Consider the following 24200-nt stretch of genomic DNA (forward strand, 5'->3'; position numbering starts at 1 on the left):
ATTGCGGTACCACAAGTTGGCCACGCTGGTAAGATAAAATATTGCGTTCTTGAGTTTGGTCTTGTCGTCCTATATATTTTAGGAGCACGCCCTTTCGGAAGAAGTGAGCCAATCTTCTACATCATGTTTATCGGTAGCGCTGAAAATAGCCGGGTCCCGCTGGCGAAGGTAGCCGGCGCAGATGACAGCTGGGCCCGCTTGCACGACTTGATGTAGCACGTTGTCTATCATCCCTGGTGTGGAGACAGTGTGGCTGCGGAGCTTCAGGGCTGACGTTTTCACCCCGGCACCTCTACCAATTGTAGGATGGGGATTTATTAGAGGTACTACGACTCATGAAGCAGCGGCGGAAGCAGCCAGTGTACAGGCAGGTCAAGCACAAGTAACGATAGCGATGCCACTGAAGATAGCGGGCAGAATCTTCCGTTTCATATTTAAATTAGTGATAAATAATCAGTTATGAGAAAAAGAGAGTCTCGTTCGCTTCCTTCACCATCTCCCTCTCTCTGGAAAGAGAGAGCAGAGAGTGAGAGGGAGAGAGAGTCTGTTTCTGTTTCTCTCCCTCCGGAAGAAGTGCTGCCGTGAATAATTGGGGGGGGGGGGGGGGGGGGATATAGCAGTTATTCCGCTGTTCACGCTGCGAGCCTCACGCGCAGCAATTCTGCGCCTCTCGCAGACTTCCATTTTTTATATTGTGAAATTGTTTAACGACGCTGCGGCCACTTGAAACGCCTGACGACCGCGGAAAAGGGGGTCGTTAGCATAACTTTTGCAAATAATGCCAGTAAAGCGGAGTCCCGTCAGTGCCAGTGCTCTTCCTTCTAGTTTCCAAAATTTGTGTTTCGAACCTACGCATGAAGGAGGCTTTGTCGCAGTTAATAATTTTAAAGCGATATGCAATCACAGACTTCTTGAAAACGCCGGTCTTCAAGAGGAACATAACGTCCACAGGTTCCCGCGTCATTCGTCAAAGTCTGCGCGCTGTAAAACTGCACTTTTACGCTTCCGGGTTCGGCCCTGGTTTAACCCACCTTTTGGGAGCTGAGCTCAAAGTACGAGTGTCTGGGGAAATGGAGTTTTAGCTCAAAACAGATAGCCCTTTCTTATTCTTATCGGATATATTAACGCTGAAAAAGATATTCATACTTAATGGTTAAAAGTAATATATTTTTGTAAACCACTCAAAACAGATTTCCTTTCGCCTAAGCGAACATTTACAGTGGCGTGACTGACGGCCACACAGTGTTATGTACACGCCCTTATTTCTTATATTTAGCCCAATGGCGTACGCGGGCCAGACTGCTTATTCCGGCTTTCAAAGCTACCAGTAACGTCACAATAGTGGAAAATTTGTGCGCCCTAACGAACAGCTGATGACACCTCGTTATTAAAATCTACATTTATTTTCTTGACGACATGAGGTCTAGCTGGATATTTACCGCTGTGAATTTTATTAAACAGCCAGGACTCGCCCGCACGCAGAGTCTGTTATCGGCCACGACGGGAACCGCACTTCCATGAAGGGCAGGGCGGGGGGGGGGGGGGGGGGGGGGACAGAGAGAGAGAGAATACTACAGCACGGTTACTTTTAGCATGATCGGCGCATCACATTCAAACAACAACACTGGAAATCCCTCTCGACAAAAGAATACGGTACCTAGCAATGACACACGGAACTGAAAAACTCTAATTACTGCGAGCAAATACGAATAATAAAAATCGGCATTACCTTCAGTCAGATTCTGGCCGAGCAAAATGGGATTCCCAGACCACCTGGTAATGTTGCCATTTTTATCGATTTCAATTTCCAGGAAGCCAAGGAACATTCCAAAACGGTAATCTTGGACTATGAGGCACCGTGTGCCGTCTGATCGGTTTTGGACGTAAGGGTACGGCCCTTCAGGTGTAACTGACACTGGTGGCGTGCCTGCGAGTAAGGGAAAAATAGGCAGCGGCAGTTTATTCGACGGGGTAAATGCTCGTAACATAATAGTCATGTCAAACCAAATATTTATGAATGAATGCATGAATGTATCGCATTTCCTAGTAACGAAACATCAGGTATGAAAGAAGGGGGAGGGTTATTCTCTAACCGGATATTCTCCTTTTTTTTCAATTTTATTTCTTTTTGATCCGAGGTGATCATTTATTTATTTATTTATTTATTTATTTATTTATTTATTTATTTATTTATTTATTTATTTATTTATTTATTTATTTATTTATTTATTTATTTATTTATTTATTTATTTATTTATTTATGAAATACTGCTGACATTTCGCATGTCCAAGCAGGAGAGGGAGGGTACATAAGTGACAGTATATCAGACATCAGCAAGCGCAAAAAGGCTTCATTTACATGACTTCAATAAACATTGGGGTAAATTATTCCTGCGGGAATGAAAATAATGCTACACAAGCCGTATTCATGAAGCGGTAGAGCACCCCCTGATATGCTTTGTATGCATTGTTTTCTTTTTCTTTATTTTTTGTTCTGAATGCAGGGATGTAAGAAATAGGCCCGCATGAATGACCGTTGTGCCATCTGGCACAGCGCTCAACCTATTCTACTTTATAGTACAGGTTAGTGCTTACCATTCTACTAACATACTGCAGCTATCACTACTGTTTATTGCAGCTGCCTTGATTGTTTTGCAACTAGGATTCTTTAGAATGTGTGTTGATTTAATAAGACCAGTTTGAATCGTGACATCGAGGTAAATCTAGGTCGTGCTAGCATGGCATGCTCCCTCTTCTTTCGGAACGTACTTATATGACAGCTGCCATCAACTATCGTTTAATCAGGCAATGCATACTGCGCTGAAAATACGTCGCAAAAGCCTGAAAAAAAGCATGACATTGCTGGAAGCTCGATTGGACTCCCTTTAATGCATTGATTTCATGACTCCAAATCCACAAAGCCTGAGGGGAAAAATAGAGTGGCACACCTGCAGGGTACCTTTCACAAGAATAAGAATAGGGTTCAGAAGTATAACTTCATTTTCTTGGAATAAAAAAGGAAAACGCGGAAACTTTTCAAGCTCTTACGAAAATATAAAAATAAACATATTTAAAGGAAAAATCAATCTTTACTGCAAGATGCGTAGCGAGATACCACAGACTGGAAAGAAAGGAGAAAATAGTTGCCACGGGAACCATTATAACATTAAGCTGCATAAAGAAAAATTTCATTCTATGTGCTTGCACTAAGCTGAGTGGTACAAACATTTCGAGCATGAGTTAGTTTTTTCCTCCGTGCATAATATCAGGACAAAGTTTTAAAAGTTCAGCTGAAGATAATTCAACAAACCTAAAGCTAAGCTATGCTTAGGAACTATGCCTGGATGGTAGTGGTTCGCTTGGGATATCGACAAAAATAAAATTGATACGCTTTGTGAAAAAAGTAAATGACCACTAGCAGTAAAAATGTTGGCATTAATAAGCCTAATTTCACCATAATTGTGAAGTCGCCGTGTATAAAGTCGCCCGTCTTGTAGGTATGCTGCTTGCACACAAAGCTGGTCATAGCGGTTTTGGTTTGGTTTGGGTTTGGTGTTAACATCTCAAAACGACTCAGATTATGAGACACGCAGCAGAGGAGGACTGTAGATAATTTGACCGCATGGTGTTTTTTAGGGTTCACTGACATCGCACAGTGAAAAACGCCTTGCTCTTCTCCTCCACCTAAAAGCGACCGCCACGGTCTGCATTCGATCCCGCGTCCTTGGGCACAGCAGTCCGGCGCCCTATCCACTGCAACACTACGGCGGGGCCCAGGCGTAATTGTGTGAAGACATGTTTATAGATTTAAAATTTATGCCAAAAACTACACCCTGCTTAGGAAACATTGTAGGAGAAAAGGTGGCGCTGCAGCTGCACTTGTTTTTAAATATAATTTCATATTTAAAATCTCCTGATCTTTCTGGCGATGAAGCTATGTTCTCTAAAATATACGTTAACAATATCTGATATATACTTAAAGCAATATATAGACCTCCCAGCTCCCATCTTATTATGCTTGATAAACATGATGTTAGGCTACTCACTGAGTCACTGGCGTAGTTCGAGCTACGCCATCGCTGCAGGCTAGAATCGATGCCCTTGCGGAAAAAAAAAAAGGATTCTCAATTTTTGACAAGATATCTACCGACTTGGTTTCTATTTCACTGTGTCCGCCGGAACAAGCTAAACAACAAAGCGAGGAGATAGCTTAGTAGTTTAAGGCAGCAGGAAGCCGAATGTTCTGCCATTAATTGCTTATTATATTGTGTTTTGTTATGCGCGTATCCCATTGTGAGTGATATCACTTCGTGACGACGCCGCAGTGATTCAGTACTGAGGAGCCACACCAGTTCAGCTTTGTTGGCGTGAAGGGAAAGGGAAGGCACGGTGGCGGGCTGTGTTCCGACTTAAATCTACCGTCAGGTGCTGCTGCGGTCAGAAATGTAATAAATTGAGCCCGGCGCCTCAGCTACTTGCGTCTCATGGTAGTCTGACGTTTCTGTTCAAAGGAACTAAAGGTAGGACAAAAATTTGAGAAACCACCACGCACTACAAAAATAAAACAATAAAAAGCTCCAGTTCTTCATAAACTGCCACCTTAACCCAAACTTTCAGGCGTTTGTTTGTTCAATTTGTAGTATTTAGGCTGGTTGTAAGAAGCAAAGAAGGATGCAATCAATACGTTACCTGTGTAGAGGAAGGTATTGGTGTGCCCACCCACAATGAGGTCAAGTTCTGGACATTCCAATGCAAGCTTTTGATCAACGTCGAAACCAACGTGGCTCACGAGTATAAATACGCTAACACCCTCTTTTTTAAGCTCTGCGATCTCGTCGTTGATGCTCTGCGCCTCCGGCAATATCTGTACACCACCTGAAGAACAATATTCACGAATAATTTTCTTTTACAAGAAAACTGTGTGCAGCGAGACGAAGATAGTTCAAAACTCTGTAACAAAAACACCTCAGCTTTCTGGCTGATATAATACTTGACAACAAACGCCTTTTCGCGAACCTCACTCCAACCTTATGATCTCGTGATCCTGATACATGAGATACACTTATAAAGAAAAGTATTCTTGAAAGTGAATAGTTCTGCCACAACGCTGAGCTATGCGAAACCGTTAATTTATTGAGACCGTTTATTTTTCTGGTAGGCCCCATTCTTGCGGGGTTCCTTTTGCATCGCTTTTGATGTAGCAGCGGCCGTAAGAACGACTGTATGGTGCTGTTTTTCACTGTACTGTTTTACGGCGCGTGAAAACGTGGATGGAGGTGGCCATGTTTTGAAAGAAATATTTTACGCCAGCAGTAGTGTACTAACTCATCAACGGAGTCACCCTCTACTGATTATTTATGCATAAAATAATTCCTTCTTCAGATTTTAATCTGGTATTGAAAACATTGCTGTGCTTATTCGTTTTTTCAGTGTTGGTATGGCTCATGACGGTGACCATCGAGCTGGCAATATCAAAGTTAATATAAATTATAAACCTCTAGCCTGTTATGTACTTTACTTTGAGGAAACTATTTTTGGGACTCGAAGCGATTGTAGCCAGTTTTTCTTTTTTTTTTTTTTTGCTGAAAACACCCGCAAGAAAGCAAAAGAAAAAGGGTGAAACTAATTGTTTTGAAGTATTTATCCTCTCTTTAAGAGAGGTTAAAAATGGTATATCTAAGAATCAACACGATTGAACTCTGAATGTTTAAAATTCTTTCCTTGAAACAACAAGCAGCATGGTGCAAGTGTGAGCGCCAATCCCTGAGTTCTGGTTTGAACCACTAGGTAGAGTATGGTATAGTATAGTATAGTATAGAATAGTATAGTATAGTATAGTATAGAATAGAATAGTATAGTATAGTATAGTATAGTATAGTATAGTATAGTATAGTATAGTATAGTATAGTATAGTATAGTATAGTATAGTATAGTATAGTATAGTATAGTATAGTATAGTATAGTATAGTATAGTATAGTATAGTATAGTATAGTATAGGTATAGTGCTCTGGGTTGCCCCACTGGGCTCCACGCCGATGTTCGAATGCAAGCGTTCTAGTGCGCACTTGTGTGCCAACCATGTCTCTTAAGCTCAGTCATGTTGGCATTTTTTATTTTAAGAAACTTTTAGGCAAGGAGACAAGATATCGCAGGTACTATTTACAGCTTGCTTAGAGGGTGTATTCAGAGACAATGGGAGCAGTTATGGACAAGAGTTGATGGAGAATACATCTGTAATTTGCGATTCGATGATGGCATTGGCTTGCTAAGTGACTCAGGAGACAAACTGCAAAGAATGATTGATGACCTAGACAGGAATAGCAGAAAGGTAGGCCTAAAACAGGTGGCTAAAGCGCGGCGAGGAGGTTGTACTACATTTGTCTAGCGCCATGATGTTACTCCTATGAATTTTTTTTTTTGCTTTACTTGCACACAAAAGCACTAAAAGGTGCATCCATAAAGCATTGAAGTTCATGAAACATTGTTCTCACATTTTAGTTTCTTACAGGGGTAAAATTTAAGTGATATAAAGGCTGATAAAAGCGTACATGCGATAGTTTCTTATCGTTTTGTCTGCTGTACCTAGCACTAAAGGGCGCTGGCTGTGTTCCGCTGTAGCATGCGAGGGGTACCATCATGGCTGCGAACACGATTAGCAAATGAAGGGTGAGGGTTCAGATGGGAAGGCCGCTGTCGCTTTCGTTCTAGAATTAGTAGTATTAACTCTATTGCCGAAAACTAATATGCAGAAAACAAAAATGATTGTAAAGGCCGGTGTAGGCGCGGTAGTGTGTGGGACACTGTCAGGCGTCAGCCCCATAGGTGAGTACAGGTAAGATGCAACTGTAATGTACTTTCCTTTTGAGCGATACCGGTAAACTGCTAGACATAATCTGCGAGTATTTGCCAAATGCATTGCATCCCAATCTTTTTCCCCTAGTCATTGTCCGTTCGTTGTCCGGATCTGCGGTAACTACCTGTCCTAAGTAGGCATATTCGCCTACCACTTCCAGTGCATCGCTGCCTGTAAGCTGCTTTTTCTTGCCTAGAATGTTGAACATTACTTTAGTCATCTGTATATTACTTATTATCTCTCTCTCAATCATTACTTTCTGTTGCATCGTGCATCATCATTAACATAAAATAGCATGTTGTCAATTTATGATAAAGGCAACCCACCAAATATATAAAGTAATAGCAGTTTTACGAAGGTTGGATGATGCAGCATTATGTTGGTGAAAGCATTTCGGCTGTAAAGATGTTCACAGGGTATCATAAGGAAAAAGGCAATAAAACGAAGACCTTCATTGTGTTCCCTTTCCCACCCCTTACGTAGCTAAGTAACTTGAGAGGGTGTCAGCTGCGGATGTGATTTTAAAAGCACAAATGTATACAGCTTGCTTTTAACCAAGTTTTACACCAAAACGCCTGCGTGGTCTAAACCGTATGCGGGGGTGAACATTTTCATCCCACTCACCCATCTCTTAGGAGAAATCCAAACAGGCATTTTCTGTACACTTGGCAATGAAGTGTGAGCTCTAAGCGTTGCAGCCAATCACCACCTACACCCATTTACGATAAGTCCCGTTCACTGAAACTTCGGCTTCGGTGGTACCACCATTCGCTTTCAGAACGAAGAATCACGATCATGGAGCTGGAAAACTGTAACTGGTAGCTGACACTGCCGAGCTCTAACTAGTCGTAGAGTTGCTTGATATTACGTTTGAAAGGAGCTGCCAACTCGGGCCTCTGCTCTCAGGCATATCGGAGTGTGATATCTGAATCAACCTGCAAGAGGCCTTGCATTCACAATACAACTAGGCCATGCAGATTCAAATGGATTGATTAAAGCGGAGCTTTGAAGGGGGCTGTCAGCCTACGCTATCCCGTCATACCCGTAAAGGAAGAGCTTTCCCAACCATTGTTTCGTTCATGAAGTCGACGCGGGAGTTCCTGCAGAATGAGGCATTAACTCTGTTGCTTTAAGCTTCGCTTGCGCAGTTTGCTTATTGCCTTGTTTTTCTAGTCGTGCACCATCTTATTATTCACACTTTGAGAACCTCTTTTAGCCACGATACAGCGTGACGTCGTCAATCTTTTTATCAGGAACGCATTTGCTTTACCGACTTGACAGATGTTCTGACAGATGACGCGGTCAAGCGCTGATCTGTCGACGGAATGTGTGTGACGTCAGGAGGCCGCTTGACATGACCGAGTTGTCAGATACTATGTCGAGTGAAAAATGTCAGTCATTAAGTAAACGTGACCTCACGGCTGCGACCTCATGAATTAGACATACGTCTGTAATGTCATGAGAATGTCTCCATGGCAACGGAGGGGAGGCGACGACGATTGCTTCCCCCCCCCCCCCCTCGTCTCCAGGAAGAAGCGTGGCGGACGCCATCTTCCGCCAGCTATGAAGACCAAGCAGCGCAACAAAGGCGCGCCTTCCCCGCCGCTCAATTCATTTCGAATCCGGTACGAAAGCCGCCGGCCTGCTGGCTTGTATCATCTGCAGTGATTGTCTAATAAACACTATAGTAGAACTAGCCCCAAAGACTTTAGCCTTATCGCTCTTATGGGGACTTAAGCGCCTCAAGGATTTTGTGCTGCAGATATGGGGGGTGACATCGCCGAGCGCTGAAACTGGTTGTGTGAAGTCATTAGATCATTCGCATGCCAGAGTTTCCAGGTGTTCCAGCAGGTGACATGGCCGGGCGGTGTTTGGCTGCCAAAGTATTTGACATCATGAGATTATGTAACATAAAATGCCTGCAGCTGTCGAAGGTACGAAACGAAATAGTTTAAAGAGTTAAAAAGAAAACAAAACAGTGAAAAGGTGACGAGTAGTCGATCAAGTTTAAATGAAAGTATAATTTAAGGACTATATAGCTTCGAAGCTATCGGAATAAAATCCTAAGGTGATTTTGGCATACAATAAATTTTGCTTTATATGTATGCATGCAGCTATATTAAAGCTGGTTCTTTTCGATTCTTAGGAAATACATTTAGAGAATGATATTTAGGGTCAGGTCGCTCAAGGAATGAGTCAGACTTATAAAGTTGGAATACGCGCGAAGGACATACTCTTCGTTCCATAGTGACTACCCCCATCAGTTTCAACGGCCACATGCACTAACGTGGACATTCAGTTCAAGGCATATATGGCATGACAAAATGAGATATAATTACCAATTCATCGTTTCAATTTTCTGCAACTTCAACGCAATGTTACGACGAATGCTGGAACAAGTCGGTATCGCTAACCTTGTGTACGTCTGAAGGAAACTTCAAAACTCCCGTCACAGCCGTCATACACCAAAAGGAACGAAAGATTGGGGAGAAAAGGTACGTGAATATTCAAGGCTCGCCTCAAGAGTGGACGCGCCAGCGCCTTTAACGCCGTTTTTTCATTAGGGGAATGTCTGCACTTATGGTTCAAGTAGAGTTTTAGGAAAAGGAAGGGACAGTACCAGCTTCACTTGTCAGTAAACACCCACGCATATTTACAAACGTAAGTCGTCAGTCCAAACTCCTATCTCAAACTAGCCTCCAACTTGATAAAATGGGTGCTAAATGCAAAATAAAATGGTATCACACCACCCTGAACTCTGCACAAAAAGTGGCAGCGCCACAATTTCTATGACAAAATCATGGACATATTTTCTGCGACATATTTTTCTCAGATAGGCTTACGGCACCGGCGATGAATGTGGTCCGAACTGGCTGTGTACACTCCACGTGAAGTCGCAGCTGATTTAGCTATGTTGGCCAAGTTCGAAGTATTTGCCAAAGTACATAGCCTTTCTCTTAGCCATGCTTCTGGCACAGGGGTGATGGCCAGCAAAATATAACTTATTTTTTGGTGGTTCACTACTAGTAACTTGTGAAGGTTGACAGTGTGAGCATTCGGGCTAGTGGATAGTGCCTGCTTTGCAGAGCACTTGCCAAAGAAGCACAATTCTAACATTCTTCTTTGAATTTTCGCTGATATGACGTGAATCAGTGACCATTAAACGCCATTTAATGCCACTTTCAGTGCCACGCTGTCAATTCCAAACTTCTTTTTTTTTTTTCCAACGCTGCTCATTTTCATTTCATTCAGGTTTCAAGTTCATTTTAGGTTTTTGTACATTAACTTTCCCACTCAGAGCCATTTTTTTAGTTAATTTAATAAAAACGTGGCAACGTCGTTCCACCCGCGAAACGCTGGTTACTAATATGTTTTGTAATACTTATTACCAGCTGTTTCCAGTGCACGTTTAGAATACTTCCCGTAAACACGCGGTAATATAACTTGAAGATTCGTGTAATTCTACTTGACATCATTTTCAGATCGTGCCTGATATTTTTACACAGGAATATAGCTCTACATCGCAAATATTGATATATTCCGGAATAATTGTGTATGGCGTTTACATATGACGCTGTATTTCGAACTACATATTCACCAAAGCGCGTTGTTATTGTTTCTTTTGATTTCCACACTTATTGATTAAGATATATACGGCTGATAGCTACTTGAAGATACATCTGTTTTCCTCCAAAAAGAACAAACTGCTTGCCCAACACCAAAAAAAAAAAAACTTACCTGGTCTCGCAATGGTTAAAGTTTCTGTTGTGACCACACCGAGCAGGCCTATTTTCACACCATCAATGGTGTAAACTTTAGACTTGGGAAGTGTGACGTTTGCGTTCACAAAGAGTGGCTCTGTAGAAGTGTTGAGGTTAGTCCCTAGTACGGTAACGTTAGCTTCCTGCATTCTGACCAAAAACGGCACCAATCCTTCAGGTCCATCGTCAAATTCGTGATTTCCAAGACACTGAAAAACGGTCGCGTACTGAGTCATACGAATGCGTTCAGGTTTACAGCTATTGTTTTGCTTTATGCACAATAAAAATATGGAACTGTGTCCTCTAACAACCACCCTTTTGGGGAGGGACGCGTAATCCTGCGCGAAATACCTAACAATAATGTATCCACCGTTCAGCAAAATTCCTTAAATGATGTAATGAAGTAATGTTACAAATGTTGGATGAAACTTCGTACTAACAAATTAAAAGGAATGTCTGGTGCCCAATTCTGTTCCCGCTCCCAGGGCTTCCTACATAAATAATGCTGCCTTAATATTTGTTACTAGTTAAATATACCTCCTAGTTTATATTGCGATTAACTTGTGGGTGATTCGAAAGGAAGCCAATAGCCACTAAAATGAAGGAAAGCATAGCGGATTTTTGGGTATTGTGTAGAAACAACAGTAAACTCATAGAGATAAGTGAATAAGAATTAGGATAAAAACACCCTGGTACATCAAAACATTTTCATAAATTCGACAGAAATCAGCGCTTGGCGTCTACATACCTATTTAGAAAATACCAGCGGGTGCATTCTCCAAGTTAAATTCGCAAGTTTGCAAGCCTAACCCCTCTAGGACCACGGACCAAGTTTGACCGATTGAAATTCCTATCTTTAATTATTCACAACCATGTTCAAATTAATTTATTTCGGCACTACGTACTATCATCAGATCCACGCTAACGACAGCGGCACATTTTGTACATACAGCCACCAATTACTTGTAGTTATGCATTCAAGGACAGCTTTTTCCGCGAATAATTAATTAATGAAATCCCCTACCTCAGTGTGCCGTTAAGTCTTCCATAAGCGTCTTTACAGATTGGATGGAAACTGATCTTTCCTGAACATCCAGTGTCCTAGGCTGTTTTCTTGTTTCCCTGATTTCTTTTTTTTTTTTTTGCGATGCATGTAACACGCTTTCTGTGGTGAATGCCAATTTCCTGATGCATGCAAATCGTTGCACTGATTTCATTTTGTTTTGTATCTTTATGTATCTTTTGTATCTTTATGCCCATGCACTCTTGTATTGGCCCTCTCTAGGGCTTGCAGTATAATAAACAAACAAACAAACAAATACCGCACGCCGCCTGTAGGATCCGAACCGCGACCTCCAACATTCACATCTGGTGCCCTAGAATGTGCGGAAACAAAATTCTCTCGTTCTACGCGGCCACCGAGGTATCACAGGACGTCGCACACCCACCACCATAGATAAGCGTGGCGCTGGCGCATGCTTGGAGAGGAGTGCTTACTCACAACATAAGTGGCCAAGGAAGAATAAAGCTGATAGACCACCGCCATAGATCAGTAGGTATAGCGCTCCGAACGCAAAATTCAAGTCGTGGATTCAGATCCCCTCGGCAAAGTATGATTGCTTTTCCCTCTAGTTTTCGTTCGTTTTTCTCCTTGATAACACACTTTTTACCATTGATCAATGGCAAGAAAATCCGCCATGCCTTCCCAGGCGTCATTGGCACTTGTTTCGCTGTCTATGTGTCATAACAAGCGCCTCATTTTCCGTGCATTTGTTCGCTGTTTTTCATTGATCATATAAAAGATAACGGAGCAAGCGTCGAGAAGGAGCCAACGTTTCGGAATGGGAGTTGGCTTCTACAAGTCTAATCTCCCGCACCTCTGCGCTGTACTGAGGACATCTGCGAGACGATATCACGCCTCAAGGCAATCATCAAAAAGGAGCTCCCTTAAAAGACCACTGGCGACTTGCACGGAACTTTTTCAGTAAAAACACTTGCCTTATATGACCATGCCCAGCCAAATAAAATAGCTTTACGTGTGACCTGTCTGACTCGCCATTGTGAGTGCCATTTTAATTGCCCATTTGATCGCTGATAAAATACTGAATATGGCTATTCGTTTGAAACACTTAACTGCAAGTACCATCGTATACCGTTCTTTTTAAGTCTCTGAATGTTCGCCACTGTTTTGGCGACCTTCGCATTAAGGAATGCAAAGCCGTTGGAAACTGTGAGTTTTCTCTCGACCCTATTTCTGTACAAAACATTATCAGTGTGTGCACAAGATGATTATTTGGGAGGAAATAAAGCAGAGCTTGATATGTTCATAATGACAGTTATTTCGAAATGCCGAAGACAAAATCGCCAGACTAATCCCTTGACACTAATCTTTTTTCCCTCCCAGATATTGGCTCCGCTTCCTTGAAAATTGTTCGACTATTTACCATCAAGTGTTGCATCAGCCGCGTTTGCGTTTGTGCGGAAGCACACTATGATTTGCGGCTAAAATATGTGCTGTGTGCGGCCCTCCATACAACTTCTAGCGGTTTTGTCTTCATAGACTTCCTTTATATGGGTTGTACTTGAGGAAACAGTACTTACCACGGCGTCATATGACATGTTGGGCATTACAGCCGAGACAATGTTGTACCTCAGAATGGAGTACCAAAGCGTTCCTTGGAAGAAGTCTCCGGCATTAAGGAAAAGAGGATTGGTGACGTTGCATTTAAGATCCCGCACCTGTTCGTGAGGATGAACACAGTATTAGCACCGCGCATTAATAAGACTAACCCACTTAACGCTGCATAACTTGCAAGGTTGAGAACATTAATAAACGTTCATATGAAAACGCATTTGTTTAAAGCATAGTGACTGGCTAGTTGTTTTTGCATACTGGAGATTTCAGCGCAGTAGCGCTTGTGTAGGCGTCCTTCTCATGTCGCCCTTTTTACTAGTACGCTGCAATGTCTAGTAAGACTATCAATATCAGATACTTTCAAAATGGGCGAAATTTCTCTAATTAATTAGATAAATGCTTCAGTACGCATATTCCTGCCCCGCCGGGGTGGTGCATTGGCAAGACGCCCGACTACTGTCCGGAGTTCCCGGGTTCGAACCCGACCTCGGCGGCTGCGTTTCGATGGAGGCGGAACGAAGAGGCGTCCGTGTGCTGTGCGATGTCAGCGCACGTTAAAGATCCCCAGGTGGTCAAAATTACTCCATAGCGCTCCACTACGGCTCCTCTTTCTCTCTTCCCACCTTCAATCCCACCTTCCTCCCTTCCCTTACGGCGCGGTTGCGGTGTCCACAGAAAACTAGTGAGACAGTTACCATGCCCTTCTCTTCCTCTAAATAAATCAGAAAAGTGAGACAGTTACCGCGCCTTTCCCTTCCTATAAATAAATAACCATCCTAGCGGGGGTGAGAGAAGAAAGGAAAAAGTGGGAGAGAAGACGCACGTTGCAACAACAGCCGTCGTACACTATCGAAGCAGTGGCGGGTGCAATGACGTCCTACAAGGGATAAAATTCGGCGGTTGGCTATCCCCCGCCGCAAACGGCGTTGGCCTACCGTCCGAGCCCCGTAGGGCCAGGAACTGCCACCCTTCACCACCTCCCAGCCCCGCAGGGCTAGGAACTGCCACCCTTCACAACCTCCCACTGTGTGTCAGTGCACGTTAAATATCACCAGGTGGTCGAAGTTACTCCAGAGCCCTCCACTACAACATTCCTTTGTCTTTGTACTAAAAAGAAAAGTACTACTTTTACTAACCTGCCGGGGTGGTGCAGTGGTAACACGCCTGACTACTGTCCGGAGTTCCCGGGTTCGAACCCGACCTCGGCAGCTGCGTTTCGATGGAGGCGAAACGAAGTGGCGTCCGCGTGCTGTGCGATGTCAGCGCACGTTAAAGATCCCCAGGTGGTCGAAATTAATCCGTACCCCACCACTACGGCTCCCCTTTCTCTCTTTCCATTTTCACTCCCACCTTCCTCCCTTCCCTTACGGCGCGGTTCAGGTGTCCACAGAGCAAGTGTGACAGATACTGCGTCTTTCCCTTCCTGTACACCAATTTAGTTTAAAGTATTCCTGGATACTGGCCCTAGTACGGCAGACTCCTATTCTCAAAAAGGTATGCGAAATTTATAATTTGCGACCAATTTTTCTTACGACCACATTCAAGACTATCGAGAACTCCGGACTGAGTATCCTTCTGAGGAACAATGTCCTCCTGAACATGCTTAGCGTTTTGAGAGAACATATGCGGCAGGAAACAAAGCCATAAATGCAATGCTATGTTAGAAGAAATCTCGTTTTGTCAGGGAATAAGTTTGTGCGACAAAATGCAGCGCCGCGAAATGCTTCGAGTCAAAGCAGAGCAAAAGGTTTGGCTTCCATATAAAAGCCGGGTTCCCTTGTGCGAAGCCTGGATTTAACGAGCAACGCTTCCGTAAGGAAGCCGAAATCTTTGTATCCTTTGAGCTTAAACTATTAATCGGCGCTGCTTTGTTTTTATATTTTAGCTTTTCCAAGTCGGGCGAAGATCGAAAAAAGTTTATCGGTAAATTCAGTAAGTGAAGACGTTTAGGCCCGATCAAGAGCGTCCACACCAACGGCCTATTTGGTATTATAGATAATCCCGCCTTACGTGTCCGGGTCTGAATTGAGAAACGCGACTTTTCATTGCTTGGTGTTAGCGAGCTGTTGTCCCTGAGTTGGCGAGGCTTTCGGACATGCCCATAATATATTGTGACAAATCAGCCTTTTTCGCATATTCTAGGGTAGAGGGAATACGCCACCGGGAACTCGGCTGCGTATAGCGCCGAACCATTGGTCTCTCGCGTCTTTAAATAGGAGGGAACAAGCTGCTCCTTAATTCTATCCGTCAATCCGCCGACTGTTATACTCGTTCCCGGGGAGGAAGTTTCCGCAGGCACACTCACCAAAGGGATAAGGCGTGCGTACAGAGTCGACCAAACTTGTCTAAAGTGCTTTCCCTGTGAGTTACCAAACATATTGAGTGAAATATTGCCGCGAAACCTTCAAAACAGTATTTGTTGTTTTTAACAGCCGCCGGCATACAGGCTTATCACTCTGATTCTGAACAGCGTATCAGTTCCGTAATCTTTGTTTGTTAATGCTCGATGTCGCGAGTCACACCTTTATCAGTTTTGTTGTAGCGAAAGATGCACCGAGATCTGTCTCGAAGGTTCCGGCCACTCGGGTGTCTTTCCACAATGTTCCAGCCCGTGCTGGTAGCTGTTTGCGACGTTATCTAGATTGTTCTGTGCAGCCTTTAAATTGAGCGTTGACGAGTGTGACGAGCATTCTTTGTCCGACGACCGACGAGCACGTTTGCTATCGCCGCCGCCGAGTTGCTTAGTTCTTTTGCGGGCGCAAGTCAGCCCAATAAAGAGTTTCTTCAGTGCAATCATCGACCCCTTCATTTGTGTCGTCAACCTTGTCACCCCTACGTGACATCTGGTGGAGGTGCAGCCTTTGATTCTTCAAGCGAAGACCCAAGCCGTGTTCCTGTCGCCCTGGAAGACCAGCCTACAGGTCACCGAGCCAGCCGCAGACTTCTAGGCCTACAACCCGAACACGGTCTGCTGCCCGACCCCATTCGATCTCGGAAGGCATCGACGCTGTCAATGGCCCAGCCTACAGCACCGGTTGTTTTCGTCCATCCCCGTGAGCCCCCCTGCTTCCATGGACTGCCGGATGAAGATGCGGGAGATTGGATGGACCTTTTCGACCGTGTGGCAGATTTCAACGGTTGGAACGACGCCGCGAAACTTAGGCAGTTTACTTTGTTCTTCAAGGACATGCCCGAGTTTGGTTCGAAAATCATGAGGCAACTATGAAGGATTGGGAGACTTTCAAGGAAGCATTTCTGACTGCCTTTTCAAGCGTCGTCCGGAAAGAAAAAGCCCAGGCCCTCCTTCAGTCAAGACATCAACTCCCTAACGAGCCTGTCCTAGCGTACGTTGAGGAGATGAAGCGCCTCTTTCGCCGCGCCGACCCTAATATGACCGAAGGTGAGCGAGTCAAACTTTTATTCCGAGGCCTTAAAGAGTCGCTCTTTGCGGGTCTTGTGCGAAATCCACCAAGAACTGTGGCAGAGTTTGAAACAGAAGTGCCTACCATCGAGAAGACGTTGGACAACCGGATGCGCCATTACGAGCGACCACTTCAACAGGACTACTCAAGCCACTACCCCAGCGCATCTACAAGCGGAGAGAACCTTCGGGACCTCATCCGGGAGATCGTGCGAGAGGAGCTCCGCCGACTGATGCCATCATCGCAAAAACCCCAGGTGGCGACGCTCGCGGACGTCGTCCGTGAAGAAGTCCAGCAGGCGCTGGGTGTTCCTGAAGCGACGGCTGCGAACTGTTCCGGCACAAGAGGCAACAGCGATGAACTACGCTGGTGCATTACGTCGCCCTGCGCCCCGACGTGATGACTTTCCGAGCCCTCGCCGTTACCGCCCTGTTCCTGAAAACCGCCCCTTGGTCCCCGCCCGCCAAGCCTACCAACGACCCCCAAGCCCCAGAAAGTGCGAAGCCTGGAGGACAGCAAACAACAGACCGCTCTGCTTCCATTGTGGTGAGGCAGGACACATCCTCCGTCACTGCCCATACAGGCGGATCGGCCTCCGTGGTTTCGCTGTCGACGCCCCATGACCCCGTCCTGGCGAGGGATCACAGGAAATCAACGACTTCCTGCGCAGCGGAGAGCACTCGTCGCCAAGGCATCTGTCACGCTCCCCATCACCGTACACTGCTCGATTTGCGTCTCCGGGCAGCGGTTACGTGCAAGGATGGTCTCCTAGCCCCCGTAGGGGAAACTAAAGGCAGCAACATTTGGAGGTGAGGTTGCTCAACGGCGAAAAGACGAAGATCCTCCCGCCGCCGACGACCACTAACGACGACGCAGCCATTTCATCGCCACGCCACACGACGACATCGACGACAACACGACCAGAGTGCAAGCCGACACCGCCCCCAGCGAAGTAACAACGGTATGCCCCGGCCATGACCTGAAGAAACGACGCAGCCGAGATCGGACACCAAGGCCCACGTGCAATGTGAGGACGCGAACAAGCGACCTTGAAGTTGATATCGACGGTCGCAGAATCACTGCCCTTGTAGACACCGGAGCTGACTATTCAGTCATCAGTGGACCGTTAGCCTCCCATCTCAGGAAAGTTACAACCCCTTGGGATGGCCCGCTGATTCGCACCACAGGTGGCAATCTGATTACTCCATCAGGACGATGTAATGCAAAAATAACCGTAAATGGGCGTACTTACCCACCAGCTTTGTGGTCTTGCAGCCGTGTTCCCGCGACGTGATTTTAGGCATGGACTTCATAAATGAACATAGGGCCATCATCGACCTCCGATCCAAGCTCATCAAGCTCTCTGCAGACAATGCCATACCTGCTACAACGACTTCGACGCAACACGTCGCTCTAAACGTCCTCGACGGAGAATTGACCGTCCCGCCTCGATTAAGCGTCGCAGTCAGTGTAGGTAGCGCAGACATCGAAACCATTGAAGGCATCGTCGAAGGAAATATCCAATTGCTCTTGGAACGAGGTGTCGGCATCTCAAGAGGCATCGCGAAATTCCGGAGAGGTCAAGCTCAGGTGCTGGTAACAAACTTCACCGAAGAATACCGGCATCTCAACAAGGGCACCACGATCGCTTTTCTCGACGAATTAGCGGACCTCAAAGACGTATTCGCCCTCCACGACCAATCACTGGAAGACGCACCGGACCAATTCCGTCAGCCCACATTTGACATCAACCCAGTATTGACCCACAGCAGGAAAAACCAGATTCGCAGTCTTCTTCGAAAATACAGGGAGTGCTTCTCGTCATCATCGAAGGTACGACAAACACCACTGGCCAAGCACCGCATTATAACGGACGAACACGACCGACCTCTGCGCCAAAGCCTTTATCGTGTATCTCCGCGAGAACGGCAGGCCATTCGCGATCAAGTTGAGGAAATGCTGCGTGATGTCGTAATCCAGCCATCTAACAGCCCCTGGGCGGCACCAGTTGTTTTGGTCAAGAAGAAAGACAGCGCACTTCGCTTCTGCGTTGATTCCCGCTGCTTGAATAGCATAACGAAGAAGGATGTCTACCCGCTTCCTCGCATCAACGACACTCTCGACCGGCTCTGCAATGCAAGGTACTTCTAATCGATGGCCCTGAGGAGCGGATATTGGCAAATTGAGGTCGACGAAAGAGATCGCGAGAAGACCGCATTCATCACACCGGACGGCCTTTATGAGTTCAAGGTGATGCCATTTGGCCTCTGCTCCGCACCAGCCACGTTTCAACGAGTAATGGACACAGTCCTGGCAGGCTTGAAGTGGCAAATTTGTTTGGTATATTTGGACGACGTTGTTGTCTTCTCGTCAAACTTTGAAGACCACCTAAAACGACTACAGACAGTGCTGGAAGCCATCAAGTCATCGGGACTAACGTTAAAAGCAGAGGTGTCACTTCGCCTATGAAGAACTCCGGTTCCTAGGTCACATCGTTAGCAAGGACGGTATTCGCCCAGACCCGGAGAAAACAGCTGCAATCGCACAATTCCCACCGCCTGCCGACAAGAAAGCTGTGCGCCGATTCCTTGGGCTGTGCGCTTATTATCGACGATTTGTCAGAAACTTTTCGCGCATCGCCGAACCGTTGACGCAGCTTACAAAGGCTGACGTACCTTTTAAATGGGAAGCGCTTCAAGGAGAAGCCTTCGACGAACTCAAGCGCCGCCTGCAATGCCCTCCTGTACTTGGCCTCTTTGATGAAAACGCCGAGACCGAAATTCACACCAACGCGAGCAGTGTGGGCCTAGGAGCCGTTCTCGTCCAGAATAGTGCCGGACAGGAGAAAGTAATCGCCTACGCTAGCAGGTCCCTCACAAAAGCCGAAGTCAATTACTCGACGACCGAGAAGGAGTGCCTTGCAATCATCTGCGCCACTTCTAGTTTCGTCCATACCTATACGGCCGACCATTCAAGGTGGTAAGCGATCATCACGCGCTCTGCTGGTTGGCTAATTTGAAAGATCCTTCCGGCCGCCTTGCCAGATGGAGCCTACGACTTCAAGAATTTGACATGACTGTAGTCTATAAGTCGGGCCGGAAGCATTCCGACGCAGACTGCTTATCCCGTGCTCCCGTCGATGCTCCCCCGAAGGACGATGACGACGACGCCTTTTTGGGACCGGTAAGAGCCAGCAGTTTCGCAGAACAACAGCGATCAGACCCTGAGCTGAAAGCGCTAGCCGATTACTTGGAAGGAAAGACCGCTTCCCCTCCTGGTGTGTTCAGGCGACATTTGTCATCCTTCACGTTAAGCAATGGCCTCCTCGTGAAGAACTTCGCACCCAACAAGACCGCGCAGCTTCTCGTAGTGCCTAAAACCCTTCGGCAAGAAATTCTGCAGGCGTTGCACGATGAGCCCGCAGTAGGCCACCTCGGATTTGCGCGCACGTTGCGTCGAATCCAAGAGACGTATTACTGGCCGCGACTGCCTGCCGGTTGCCCACTACGTGAAGACATGTCGTGAGTGCCAACGACGCAAGACGCCACCGATCAGACCAGCAGGACTACTAAACCCGACTCCGCCCCCAATCCTGCCCTTTCAACAAATTGGAATGGATCTCCTCGGCCCCTTTCCATCTTCGTCTATGGGTAACAAGTGGATCATCGTGGCCACTGACCACCTTACCCGTTACGCCGAAGGAAGAGCACTGCCAAATGGTACCGCGGCAGAAGTCGCCAAATTTTTTGTTGAACAAATTCTCTTGCGACACGGTACCCCAGAAGTGCTCATCACGGACAGGGGAACGGCGTTTACGGCAGAGTTGACGCAAGCCATCCTGGAATACAGTCACACAAGCCATCGACGAACAACTGCGTACAATCCCCAGACCAATGGCCTTACCGAGCGCCTGAACAAAACGATCGCGGACATGATCGCTATGTACGTCGACGCTGAACACAAGACCTGGGGCGCCATCTTGCCGTACGTGATCTTCGCGTATAACACGGCAGTCCAGGAGACGACCAGAGCGACCCCGTTTACGCTTGTGTACGGCAGGGAACCCACGACGACGCTCGACGCAATGCTGCCGCACGTAACCAGCGAAGACGACCTTGACGTCGCCGCCTACCTGCAGCGTGCAGAGGAAGCCCGACGACTCGCACGGCTGCGTATTAAAGACCAACAGCGCACCAACAGCCGACGATACAATTTACGACGACGCCACGCAGAGTACAATCCAGGAGACCAAGTGTGGGTTTGGACACCAATTCGCCGTCGCGGATTAAGTGAAAAGTTGTTGCGTCGATACTTTGGGCCGTACAAAATCATTCGCCGCGTCGGACCACTGGACTATGAAGTCATTCCCGACGGAACGTCAGCATCACAACGGCGACGCGCACGCCCAGAAATTGTACATGTTGTACGACTGAAGCCATATTACGCGCGTTAAACAATCTGTGGTGTTTAAACTTTTCAGTGTTTATGTTTACGTTTCTTTGTTTTGGAACATCGAGGTGATGTTTTTTTAAGGGGGGAGTAATGCCGCGAAACCTTCAAAACAGTATTTGTTGTTTTTTAACAGCCGCCGGCATACAGGCTTATCACTCTGATTCTGGACCGCGTATCAGTTCCGTAATCTTTGTTTGTTAATGTTCGATGTCGCGAGTCACACCTTTATCAGTTTGGTTGTAGCGAAAGATGCACCGAGATCAGTCTCGAAGGTTCCGGCCACTCGGGTGTCCTTCCACAATGTTCCAGCCCGTGCTGGTAGCTGTTTGCGACGTTATCTAGATTGTTCTGTGCAGCCTTTAAATTGAGCGTTGACGAGTGTGACGAGCATTCTTTGTCCGACGACAGACGAGCACGTTTGCTATCGCCGCCGACGAGTTGCTTATTTCTTTTGCGGAAGCAAGTCAGCCCAATAAAGAGTTTCTTCAGTGCAATCATCGACCCCTTCATTTGTGTCGTCGACCTTGGCACCCCTACGTGACAATATTAACGCCTTTGAAGACATTTCAGCTGCACTAGAGTGCAAGTACAATCACTCCAAATCAGTAATGTTAGAATCTCACTTCCTCCAGAGAAGTATGATGGACTGTATTTTTATATATAGACTTTATATATATATAGAACTTTTTATATATAGAAATAGAGATAGGTTGAACGCTGGAGATGTGCAACGAGCCATGTTACAGAGCGTAGAATCAAAAGCCCTTGGCTGCATATTTCTAAGGACTGCACATAATAATAAATAAAAATTATTGATTCACTGGAAGGGAAAGGCGAAGTACCTGTCACACTTGTTTCGCGTCCGCAACAGCCCATCTTGAGAGATTTGTTGTTGTTTTTTTTAATTGATTCCACAGGAAAAGCGCAGTATCTTCCACATTTGCGCTGTGGACACCTGAACCGCGCCTTAACGGAAGGAGGAAGGTGGGGGTTAAAGTGGAAAGAGGGAAAGGGGAGCCGTAGTGGAGGGCTTCAAGAATAATTTCCACCATCTGAATAATGTACGCTGACATATGTAGCGAGACGCCGTACAAGGTGGAGACACCGGCGCCATTTTTGGGCAAGCGCAGATACAGCGGGCTATGGAGCATCGGCTGGGTTTCTTGTTCAGCACGCGCTTGCGCTAGCAGGCTCAGGTGTATAACTTTTTTACATATATACTCGCAATCCTGAGCGCTCTTTTGCTAAAAAAAATGTGAAAACAACTACCGTTTGCTTGCGTGCCTCGGGATGCGCCCCTGCCATCTGAAATGCCACACTTGAACGCGCGCCAAGGAACGCCACCCGAAAGGAGCGATGGTCGTCAAACTCACACTTGCCGGAGAAAGTGTGAAGGATACTGCACCTTTCCTTTCTTGTAAACCAATTATAATTTTATGCAGCACTGCAACGAAAGTCGACAAGAGGCTAACTATGGGAGGCAAATTATAGGATTGGAAGGGTAGGCTTTCGCCATTCTCCTGTTACGAAAGACCCTCCATCTTTTTTTTTCTTTTTTTTTTTGAGGCAAAGGCTTTTATTGGCTCATTCTGTCGTGAACAGTGTCCAACGTTTGCAACGGCGGTCGCGTGGCGTTCCTTGGCGCGCGTTCAAGCGTGGGATTGCAGATTGCAGGAACGCTAACAAGATGATACTTCTGGAGGAAAGGCGCAGTACTATAATGCCTAGAAATAGCCAGTATATTTCCAGGCACTATAGCAGTACCTTGCGCCAAGATGGCGAGCGCGGCGGCGCCGCACATGCCAAAGGGTGTTGCCACCCTGTACGGCGGCGCTGGCATCGAGGCACCCTAGCTGACAACGCACAGCACACGGACGCCACTTCGTTTCGCCTCCGTCGAAACGCAGCCGCCGAGGTCGGGATCGAGTCCAGAAACTCCGGCACAGTAGTCGGGAGTCGTACCACTATACCACCGCGGCGGGGCAATTTTAATGGGTTAACTCGGTGTTTTAATGCGTAAGCATTGTACAGCTATCTATGCGGGTTTCGCGTGGGCATGCTTTTGTCGGCGCTGTAAAAGAACTGGTTGGTATACGCCCCGCTGGGGTGGTGCAGTGGTAAGGCGCCCGAACCCGACCTGGCGGTTGCGTTTCGATGGAGGCGAAACGAAGTGGCGTCCGTGTGTTGTGCGATGTCAGCGCACGTTAAAGATCCCCAGGTGGTCGAAACTACGCCGTAGCCCTCCATTACGGCTCCTCTTTCTTTCTTTCCACTTTCACTCTCACCTTCTTCCCTTCCCCTACGGCGCGGTTCAGGTGTCCATAGCCCCGCCGGGGTGGTGCAGTGGTAAGACGCCCGACTACTGTGCCGGAGTTCCCAGGTTCGAACCCGACCTCGGCGGCTGCGTTTCGATGGAGGCGAAACGAAGAGGCGTCGTGTGCTGTGCGATGTCAGCGCACGTTAAAAATCCCCAGGTGGTCGAAATTACTTCGTACACCTCCACTACGGCTGCTCTTTCTCTCTTTCCACTTTCACTCCCACCTTCCTTCCCTTATAGCGCAGTTGCGGTGTCCACAGAAAACAAGTGAGACAGTTACTGCGCCTTTCCCTTCCTACAAATAAATCAGTCCACAGTCCACAGGTGTCCATAGAAACAAGTGTGAGAGATACTGCGCCTTTCTCTTCCTGTGAACCAGCTAACCAACTGGTTGGTATACCGGAAAAAGAATCATACCTGTGGATCACAGCGGTTATTAACCGCCGCTCAGAGCTGGTATAGTAAGATAACGCAAAAGAAGGGAGAGCCTTTCGCAAAAACAAGATGCGACCCGCCAACAAACCAACAGCATGCGTCACAAGAACATTGTAATCAGAAAAAATTTGGAGGACGCTTAAGCTTCGCCTTTAAGAATGGAACGCGATAGCACAAGAGACAACGTAGTGCGTCCGGCACTGGTGGATGCAACCGCTTTCAGTACGTCTCTCAAGAGCGAGCTCATGTTCCAACGCTTCATTCCCTAGCGATGACGTCATCGCTTCTCCTAGCGGCCCTGCGAGAGAACCTTTCGGCTCCAGT

The 24200-nt window shown here is 46.5% G+C and overlaps 1 protein-coding gene across 1 annotated transcript in view; it reads right to left on the bottom strand.

The window, feature by feature from the left end:
• The window catches only part of LOC146188507 (protein 5NUC-like), a 69587-nt gene that overhangs the window by 16033 nt on the left and 29354 nt on the right, over window positions 1-24200 (bottom strand). Inside the window, exons 2-5 of the mRNA XM_084603814.1 lie at window positions 13217-13354; window positions 10593-10824; window positions 4690-4875; window positions 1730-1927 (exon numbers count right to left, since the gene is read on the bottom strand). Coding sequence (XP_084459940.1) covers window positions 1730-1927; window positions 4690-4875; window positions 10593-10824; window positions 13217-13354 — 754 coding nt within the window. The remainder of the gene's footprint in view (window positions 1-1729; window positions 1928-4689; window positions 4876-10592; window positions 10825-13216; window positions 13355-24200) is intronic.

Source organism: Amblyomma maculatum, chromosome 5, assembly GCF_055883805.1.
Source record: "Amblyomma maculatum isolate TAMU_Amacu chromosome 5, ASM5588380v1, whole genome shotgun sequence".
Lineage (NCBI taxonomy): Eukaryota > Metazoa > Arthropoda > Arachnida > Ixodida > Ixodidae > Amblyomma > Amblyomma maculatum.